We start from the raw sequence: 10229 nt of genomic DNA, 5'->3' as shown, positions 1-10229 counted from the left end.
GTGTGTGTGTGTGTGTGTGTGTGTGTGTGTGTGTGTGTGTGTGTGTGCACATGGAGGCATGTTTGCTATGCACGACTTGTTTGGTCAATGCATCCTTAGAAGTGGGTCAGAGTGCCCTAGTTCTCATTGTGTGGGCGTGCATATGTGTGCGTATTGCGTTTCATTGTTATTTTGTCCTGATTGACTTATCTGCAGAAACATTTTCTTGCTCTGGCTCTCCCGCTGTTCGGAGCGTGTTGGTCCTCTTGTTTATGTCTCTCTCAAGGTGAACAAAGAGCTTTTAATTCAACTTTCCTCCGGCGCACTCGTTCACTCGTTGTGGAAGGCCCGGAGCAACGGCGTTTGGTCAGGTAGCTTATGTTTTGTCTTATTTAATCATGTCAGGCCATATTGGATTTACAAATAGCGGTCACGCCGCATGTGTAAGTGAGCTACCCCGTTGAGTGTGTGCAGCAGAGCTGGGCCGCAGATTACATGATATAATAGTGTTTAGGCATCGCCTCCTTCTTAAATTCCTTTAACCTTGACTCCCCTTAAATGCAGGGAGAACACATCTGCCAGGCTGGTGTCAGACATTAGTAATACACACCGCTTGGGCAGCATTGTCACTTTTTATTAACGCCCAGAGCTTTGCATGGACACCAGCTGTTGCGTCAAGTGGAAAAGCCTTGGCGGAGTGAATGACCTTGACTTTAACTGCCACTCCTTTTGGCTCTTCCCCTTTTTAATTCTTTTGTTTGGTCTCATACATTTTAAATGGATTACCATTCCAGACAATGAAGGTCATTCAGGAAGTCCCTTTTTTGAAGATAAAAAAAGAAGCTGTATTAAACAGCAAGTGGGTTCATGTCTGTGTGTCAGTCTGAAGGTCTCATTTTGAGATCCGATCCCTGACATCTGCATCGGTACGTTTTTACGTGGGCCTCCTGGTAATTCTATGGAACTCCGGCGGCGGCTGAGAGTGCAGTGACCTTTCCTGTTCCCGGTGTCTGGTAAGCACAAGAGGAGCGAAACACACGGAGCACCGCCGAGCAGCCAGGGGATGATGGCTCTGTCACACCCCCCACCTCCCCATCATTGTGCCCTCCCACGTACGTGGCCGACTGTAGGGGTAAAAATCACTTTAGAATGGCGCCTGCTTTGTCATTGGCTGACATTGTCAAGGATAATGGATAATCACCACAGAAACTGTAGAACACCTCATCGGTGCTGTGGTGTCTCACGGTGGGGGAGGGGGCTGGTGGAGGGGTGGAGGTCAGGCTTTTTGGGTGCCACCACCGCTGAGATGACATGTTAACAGATGTGTAAGGTCATTTCCAATGTATACACCGGGGGAGATAATGTAATAGTAATGCACACATCACACATTGGGAGAGAGGAGGAGGGCCGTATGCTTTGGGGGCTCGGCACAGAGGACAGCTTTCCCTATATTAAGGTCATTTATTTGTTAACCGAGCTCTGTCACTGAGGGGAACATATTTTTTCTTGCCCTTGCTGTCGCAGGGCTTTTTGACACCGGCTCCGTCATTCCGTGTCTCTCAAGAGCCTGAAGGTCCCCACTTTGTTTAAAGAGTTATTTGTGCTTTATGTGAGATAGTGAACGCAGTAGCTCTGTTGTATATTAACTAGTATAGTGCAGTGTCATAGTGTCCCTGTGCTGCCTTGTCTGCTCTGTATTGAAATTTCTTTGAGCAAAAACATAGACACGGTCAACTGTAATTCCAAAGGTTTACTGCCAGCAGCAGAGAGATTAACAGAATTTCTCATGTTGGAAACTATGTCAGTGTTTCTTGTCCTTTTTTACATTTTCTCTCTCACTAACTGGATATCACCGCATGTTAGTTATGTAGCCACGCTGTGTTGAAGATAAACATGTGTACGTGTTTACTGTGCTGATCAAACGTGGTGTAACAGGGCATTCTATTATAATTGCACTAAGCTCACTGGCGGGAAAATAGCCCTAATCCTGAGCATCTAAGATTAGCATGACAGCAGGCGTCAGATGGCCCAGTATGACAAGGTTGGCTTTTGTTGTTGTCAGATTTAGGTCAGCCGCTTAAAAATGGCCTTGAACTGTAATTGACGCTGATGTTCTATTCTATACATTGCCCTCTTAAAACCGCCAACCTGTTTTTCTGCTGCCACCTAATTGTGCACTGATCACCTTGAATCCAGCTCCTAATCCCAGCTCATTTTCAAGTGCCACCTGGTCGCCCTTACTGTCATGACAACCTGTGGACCTTGGCCACCAGGATGGATTTCCTCCTGATTAGAAGCGTGTTGCTTTGTTGTTTTTGGCCCGAGCTACTGCTCTCTGTGAAGTATTTAGGCCGCTGGCCATGTGGGTTGCCATGGCCTTTCGTCATAATCAAGGGCTGCTGTCCTGTTGTGTGACCTGCTATGTCGGTCCACTCAGCGGACACCAAAGGTGAGGGCGGCATCGGGAAAGGACACAGACAGCATCTGAGGCGAAGGGGGAAGCTCTGTATTAATTAACCTTTATGGGACACGGCCAGGACTGTCGGAGGTGTCCTGTATCCATGGAAACCACGCTGACAGGGTTCAGAGCAAAGGTCTCCCAGGGCAGTGCCGCTGACACTGTCATGGCAACTGGCACAATGCTCACCCCAGTGTCACCGACTCTGCCCTCCTGACAGTGGTGTGGTGTGACAGGTGCACCTGATCATTAAGCCAGCCCACCCCTCGATACAAACACACACTTGACAGTCAAGTACAGCTTGTCTGTTGCTGTAATTGTCCACTGCCTTTGTACTGTACCCTTAAACACGAGTCGCATCAAGTCAAGTCCGTTCATGTTTTGCTTTTGTCTCTGATTTGAAAACAATTCAGGCTCAAAGGAACTAAGCTTTTTGAGAATTCACAGCTGGCCTGGTGTTAATAAACACCTGAGACTGAGCCGCTTTTCACTTAATCTGCGCGAGTAGTATGCATGCACATGTATGTCTTCATGCTTGTGTCTAGGCATGCGTGCTTAATGCTTACTTGTGTTTCATGTGAGTGGGTGGGTGACTCCTGCTTTGTGTGGAGGGTTGCATCGTTTGAGATGCTGCTCAAGTGCATAAGGAGCAGGAGGTGGTGTTGGGGGGGGGTAATCCACTGAAATGACAAGCTGCATAAGAAATTATTCACAGCTCTCACAAGGCCCTTCACTTTTGAAAAACATCGCTGTGAGGGGCTTATAGCTCAAGACCTGAATGTTTTCAAGGTAGTGGGCTTGCATTTTCAATTTGGATCCAATCAGGCCTAATCTACATTCGTCGTCTGCTCGGTGGCTGTGAGGGGAGAGTGCAGAGAGGAGAAGGAGCCGTGTGCAGTCAATCTGAAATGTTGCTAAGTAACAGGGATGGCAGACAAGGTGGTGAAATGAATGTCATATAGTGCTGTGTAAATCCCCGCTTCTCACACAGTTTCTCCTTTTTCTCCTCTTTCTCTCCACCCAACCATCCCCCCCTCCTCTTTTCTCTCTCACTCACTCCTATAGGTCCCCCATGTGAGATCTGCAAAGCTGAAAGGCGCCACTGACAGGACCACAGCCAGGCCTTACGACAGACATCCCAAACATCCAAAGCCACGGAATGTGTCAACATCTTTGTGGTGAAATCCCGCTGACTTCTCGCTTGCTACTCGCATAAGCCTAGAGCTGGACCTTCTGGGATCCTACAGTGTTTAAAGGCATACAACAATGCCTGGGAGGCCCACCTGCCCCAGATTGCCTCCAATCATGGTTGCTGTGTCATCACAGTGCTGACTGTGCCCACTACCGAAAGGGATCGCATCTGGTCGGCGCATCCTCCGGCCCACTGCAGACTCTCTTCTTTTTGGTATTTAGGAAGTACATGCCACTGTCAACCAGATGACCTAGTGGACATTTGTTTCCTAGTAGCAGTGCTCAACCATACGAGGGGATCCTAGTATTGAACATGACTCATGGGGAGGAGCCTGGCCCTGAGACACACAAGGATTCAGCTGTTCTAACTTATCTGGAAGGTTTACTGATGCATCCAGTGGTAGCCGGGCCTGGGGCCACGGCGAGCGGGAGGTCTGAGGCTGCCCACAGCAACCAGGAGCAGGGTGACAAGGTGGGCGGGCCTTTCCAACTGCCCAATCATGGCCCCACAGCTCCCAAAGCTGGAACTAACGGGCCCACACTGGGTTCTTCGCAGCACCTGAAGAAGGCACGCCTACTACGCTCTGGAGTCTGGAATGATCCAGGGACCCAGAGGATGACTTCACCCCCAATGGAGCTGAATGGCCAAGTGGGAGGCCTGCAAAATGGAACACTAGAGGGATCTCCTCATGCCGGGGAAAGCACCCTGTTGGCATCCCTGCTTCAGTCATTCAGTTCACGGCTTCAGAGTGTGGCAATGTCTCAGCACTCTAATAAACCCCCCAGTGAGTGTTCCTCTCCATCCAAGGCACCACCTGCGGATAAAGAGCCACTTCCTGTGTATGGGACAGCCTCTAGCCGCTTGAAGGGCCTGATGAGGAAGAGCAAACTTCAAAATCACAGCAACACACCTTACAGTCGCAGGGGACACAGTCAGGACAGGCCCCCAGAATCACCTCGGTCAGCACACAGTGCCACGCCTCCCTCTGCCTCTACTACTGCTGAATCCGTGTCCTGTGCCGATCGTCTGAAGGCGGTGGCCAACATGGTGAAAATCCGTTCTAGTCCTGCACCTTCACCCAAGCCCAGTGTGGCCTGCAGTCAACTGGCCCTGCTGCTGTCCAGTGAAGCCCATCTCCAGCAATACTCCAGAGAGCATGCACTCAAAGCCCAGCTCTCAGGAAGATCTGCCAGCGAGAGACTAGCTGCCATGGCAAACCAGCAGTATGGCCAGGACAGCAGGCCACCTAGTGTGGGAGGGACTCTGCCTGGAGCCTCAGACACACTAAGCTCCCTAACAACCCAAAATGAAATGACAACAACAGCCACAATAACAACAACACTCCCTCGAACGGCACTGTCCAGTCCACAGAGCCCCTCTTTGCTGCGTGGCAACAGTCAAAGCTCCCCACCCACTCCCCCACATGCTCCAAACGCCACTCTGAGCCAACCACCAAGGGAGAAGCGAGGCTTTGACTCACGTCCAACCCGTCCCCCGCAGACATGCAGCAGCTTGCTGCTGCTGCTTCTCAACAACCACAACAACCAGAAGCAGCTGACCAAGAATGGGCACCTGGAGGACAGCTGTGGCATTCTTCCGCCAAGCGGCTCATCTTCAGTCACATCGGACAGCGAGTGCTCGATCCAGGAGAGGAGCCTGACCAAGGACAGCAGTGATGCAGAGAGTTCCTACTCGAGTTGCTCTCCCATTGACCTCTCCATAAGAAGCCGGGTCAGTACACGAGACACAGGGCCCAAAACTACCGTCCCCTCTTCCTCCTTCTCCTTCTCCTCTTCCACCTCTAACTTCTCTTCTTCCACCACTGTGTTTTCCTCCACCCCAGTTGCATTCTCTCCCCGAGCTTCTGCTCAAACCTCCACCGCAACCTTTTCTCCATCCTCTACTGTTGTCCCCTCTATTTCCACTGCTATTTCCTCATCTTCCTCCTCCTCTATGTCTACCTCCTCTCTGGACAAACTAACAGAATCTTTAATAAACAAGTGGAAGCCAGAGCCACCAGGATCAAAGCTGTGCAAGAACAAGGAGCCTGAAATGAGCCAGGACCTAAAATCACACTCTAAAGTCACACTTATGCAGCTTCTTCTTGAGCGCAGAAATAATGAGATGGTTAATAAAAGCGTAGGTAACCCCGATTTTCCTGTTGATGTAACTATGGCCACCATGGCTCGAGACCAACCAAAGGGACTCGAGCCCTGGGAGGAGACCAGGACAAAAAGTCCCATAGATAGACCTGTAGCCCCAGCCCAGCCCCTCTACTCACCACTCAGCCGGGACACTAGTGCTGCACTGTCCCCGTACTCCTACCCCTCCCCCCATGTCCAGTCCAGCCCATTGGATTTGTGTAAATCTAAAGCCTTCCCTGCTGAGAAGGCTTCAGAGCCTGCCTTCAGTGCCAGTAAACTGTTACAAAATCTGGCTCAGTGTGGCACAGCCTCTTCCTCCCCACCCATCCCCTCCAGCAAAGGGCTTGGTCAGGAGCTAGATGCCAGCAGGCCCCTTGCCCTATTGGAAAGGCTCAATGCTCCAATCCACAGGACCACCACCACTCCACTCTCAGACGGACCCTCCGGCAGTGGCACACCTTTCAGTCAGAAGGAAGCTTCTCCTCCTTCAACGCAGATCGAGAACCTTCTAGAGAGGCGCACTGTGCTGCAGCTCCTTCTAGGAACGGGCTCGGCTACTGCTCCAGTCAGCCGCAAAGATAGGCCCAGTGGCAGTGGCAGGAGGAGTGTGGAGGTTGCAGGGGGCTGCTATGAGAAGAGCCCTGGTGCCTCCCTCATCTGTAACAGCTCCAATGGGCCCCCTTTGAACATAAAGCTCAAAACTGAGTTTACTGAGGAGGTGGGACCGTCCTTGGCCATGTCTGAGGACTCTGGTGGCAGAAAGAGACCTAGTGGCTACGAGAAGAATAGCCCCCGCTCAGATTGTCAGCAAGACTTAAAAACAGAACCACGGCCTGCAGAGGTCATAGCAAAATATGGCCTCCTCAGCCAGCTACTTAAACAACAGACTGCTACCTACTATACCAGTTCTGCTATGCAGGCTGAGTCACAGCCCAGGCCGGTTAAAGAGGAACAGAGGGAGTATCCAAGCCCCAGTCCTAAGAAGAGACGCCTCTGTTCTGGCCGGACTGATAGTTTGAATCATACCAGCTGTCCAAGAGCAGTGGACAGTGGCGACATAAACATTTTTGCATCTTCTGCTGTTCAGGAAGAGCCTGACCATCAGAGGAATGTGAAGGAAGAGGAGGCTCCACCAAGGAGTCCACCAAGTGAAACCCTCACCAGAGAGAGTCGGGGCTTCAATGTACTCAAACAGCTGCTGCTCTCTGACAACTGCCTGAAGGAGCTGTCCCAGCAGCCCCGGGGGACACCCAGTCCCTCCGTCCTGCAGGCCAATGGGAAGGCCAACGGCAGCATTCTCAGTCAGGCCGCCCATAATCACAGCTTCCTCCACCTGCCGAGCTGGCACCCCCATGGTTCCCTTAACTCAGGGCTTCCGAGTAATCTCAGACCACTGCCTACCCCCCCTGCAGGTGACAGCCCTATCCGCACCCCCTGGAGCCGCCAGCCAGCTCCATGGCCAGTCGCTCAAAAACGGGACCCGCCTACTCTAGTCAAACAGGAGCCCGAGAGCCCTGTGAGATGGAGTAGTCAGGAGAATGAGGAGGAGGAGGAGGAGGGTTGTGACTCAAACCCGGACTCTCCACGGCTCTCGCGTTCCAACCCCATCCTGTATTACATGCTGCAGAAGGGCAGCATTCAGCTGAGAAAGGAGGTGCGGGATCAGGCAGAGGGAACCCACTCTATGGTCAGAGTTAAAGAAGAGCCAGTCAGTGACATGCATGCTTATGAACACAGTCTGAGCTCCATCCCGCAATCACCGAACCACAATGACAAGCACAGCCATGAGAGCCAGGGGTTGAGCCAATCATACGAGTAGAAGTTGTATCAACTACAGAAAAATACAAAGCGGAATTGAATTCATTGACTTTTTTTTCTCCTTTTTTTTTAATGACTTGCCAAATTGGTTTGATGGGACAAATAACAAAGACTGCAAACATGATCTTTTTGTGGAATAGAGCAAGTTTCAATTCAAATGCATACTTGCATTGGTTTCTCAATTTTACATAGCGATGTCATGGAGTGGTACAGAACAGGTCTATCATAGCAAAATGTCTAATTGATTCAAGCAAAACTACACAACTGTCACAAATTGAACCTTTCCCACCAGTGATTACCATTCACTGCATATTTAATTTGGTCAATTATGAAGTTGTCCTTTACAATTTGCTCTTGTTTTGCACTTTTTATTTGTATCTGAATTCTACACATATCACTATTCCATGTCCCCTTTGTTGCCGGCCATAAAACATTTAGGAAGAACATTTCAGGCAACATTTATTATTGATGACTCGAAAAATGTTAGCGCTCAGTTCAGTGGACATTTATTTATTTTCTCCATCAGAACATTTTCAGATAAGACAGAGACCCATCAATTTTAGATAAGATTCCAAATAAAGCCATTCTAGTGCAGACACGGCGGTCTATTACCACAATGCACATGATGAATTCATTCAAAGGAGGACCTTGAAAACTATTCACACTGCAGTAGCTGCAGTGAGGATCCTACCATGATGAATGCTTCACAGTGTGGTACAATTACCAGAGAATAGTCACAATTCATTGAGTTACGCTTTAATTTGAATTGAACGTTTTAATATTCAACAGTGCAAATTCAGGGCGATGTGTTTGCAGATTGTGCAGTTTTGGGCAGATGGGTTAACAGGGCGCGTGTGGTGCTTACCGTTGAGCAACTGTATGTAAACAGGTTTCTGGAGCAACAGCTAAAAGGCTGAGAAGCGTATCTCACCACCACTTCTCTCTTCAAGTGTGAAGCACATTGCTTTTTTGCTTTTCCTTTCACGTGAAGGACCACCTAGAGTTTGCACTATCGAAAGTCGAGTCCTCTGCGTCCTTTTCCAGAATCATTTAATGGCATGTAATAAAAAAAGAAAAGTCAATATTGTTATCCGTTGAGAATTTGACAGTTTGTGATTCTTTTCTTCATCTTTCTTCAACTGTTGTGGTTTATGGACATATTTCTTTTCTTTTGTGGCAGCCTCTTAACTCATAAAATGTCAAAAGAATTGCATGGTAATTAAGAGAAGACCACGGGTACATCTTTGTTTTCCAAGCAGCTGGATATGTGTACCTGCCCCCCAATAACCACCAGGACATTTGGTGTCTTGAGGGATATCCGGTATCTAGCTCCTTATTTTGATTGTACTGTATTCTTTTCGGTTAATGTCACACACTGCTTTATCCATTTAGTCTTGTGATCTTTTTAATACATATACCTATGAAGTACGTCTCTTCGATTATTAATACATTTTCACAATGGTTAAATATATTTGTGTAAATAGTACTTTCAGTATGAAAGATGACTATTTTGTAATGTTTAAGAAAAGATATTACCCTAGTTTTTAATGCCCTGACATGTAAATATGAATTATATGCGTGTGTACATACAAAGGCAGAGGATGCTATGCCCATCTTTTTTTGGTTGGTTTGTTCTTTGCATGTGTCTCTATGTGGTAAATGATAATCTATCCTGCGCTGTGTTGTGTAATAATGTCTGACTCTCCTCACTGCTGCCTGTTGCATGCAGACGCATGGGAACTACCTGTGTATCCCTACTGGTGATGGGGCAAAATGTCAAGTCTTAAAAATAGGTCTTTTTTATCACAGAGAGGTCCGTTTAGAATACCAACAGTCCCCAAATAACCGCAGACTGTCGAGCAAGTTCATTCTGAAATGTGTGAAAAATAAACGTGCATTGAATATTTTTGTGATTTTTCTTTTCTGTTACTGGTTAACAAGAGCTCTGTGAAAGAGCTCGGGGCTATAGTGGGGGATTGACGTACAATCATAGATCTGCAATGTGCATCTGAGAAATACATTTGTAGCAGCAAATATATATATATATATATATATATATATATATATATATATATATATAAAAAAAAGATGTTTCATTTTTTTCATGTGAAGACCTGAAACATAATTTCTTTTTTTTTTATGTTTTCATTTTTTTGGTGTTCATTTGCACTGATATCTCAAAAATAAAGTTCTGAAATGCATGACCTCGTATGAATGTGTTCCTCTTTTTCTAGTGTGCTATTCAGAAGTGTGTTGTTTTTCGTCCCATGCACACATTGGGGCTGATGTGTATATTAGATTATAAGATGTTATCTGGGGAGAGCTAAAACACATTTATATTCCTCTACATTATTTCATTATATTCTCCTGTCCAATAGCCACGTGCAGCCTACTTCTAATTCATGTGAGAGGTCACTTTAACAGTTCAATGATTAAACACATTTATTGACGTGCTGCATGATATGAGTTTAGAAATGAAAGTCTTTGGTGATAAAGTAAAGCAATACATAGGCAGCAGACGTCCCAATAATCTGACTTTCCTCACAAGAAAGAATAATGTTTAAAAGGGAGATCAAAGCCAAACGGCACTCTGTAATCAAAGACACTGCTGGAGTGGAGTGAGAGGATGTCCTGTATT

The 10229-nt window shown here is 47.5% G+C and overlaps 1 protein-coding gene across 2 annotated transcripts in view; it reads left to right on the top strand.

The window, feature by feature from the left end:
- The window catches only part of nrip1b (nuclear receptor interacting protein 1b), a 38631-nt gene extending 29134 nt beyond the window's left edge, over positions 1 to 9497 (top strand). For both annotated transcript variants that reach the window (XM_031871567.1, XM_031871569.1), the window contains one exon: positions 3503 to 9497. In XM_031871567.1, coding sequence (XP_031727427.1) covers positions 3942 to 7592 — 3651 coding nt within the window. In that variant the 5' untranslated portion in view covers positions 3503 to 3941 and the 3' untranslated portion in view covers positions 7593 to 9497. The remainder of the gene's footprint in view (positions 1 to 3502) is intronic.
- The last annotated feature ends 732 nt before the right edge of the window (positions 9498 to 10229 follow it).

This window comes from Anarrhichthys ocellatus, unplaced genomic scaffold, assembly GCF_004355925.1.
Source record: "Anarrhichthys ocellatus isolate YVR2014 unplaced genomic scaffold, GSC_Weel_1.0 scaffold59, whole genome shotgun sequence".
Classification (NCBI taxonomy): Eukaryota; Metazoa; Chordata; class Actinopteri; order Perciformes; family Anarhichadidae; genus Anarrhichthys; species Anarrhichthys ocellatus.
This window is presented reverse-complemented; position numbering and strand designations above follow the sequence as displayed.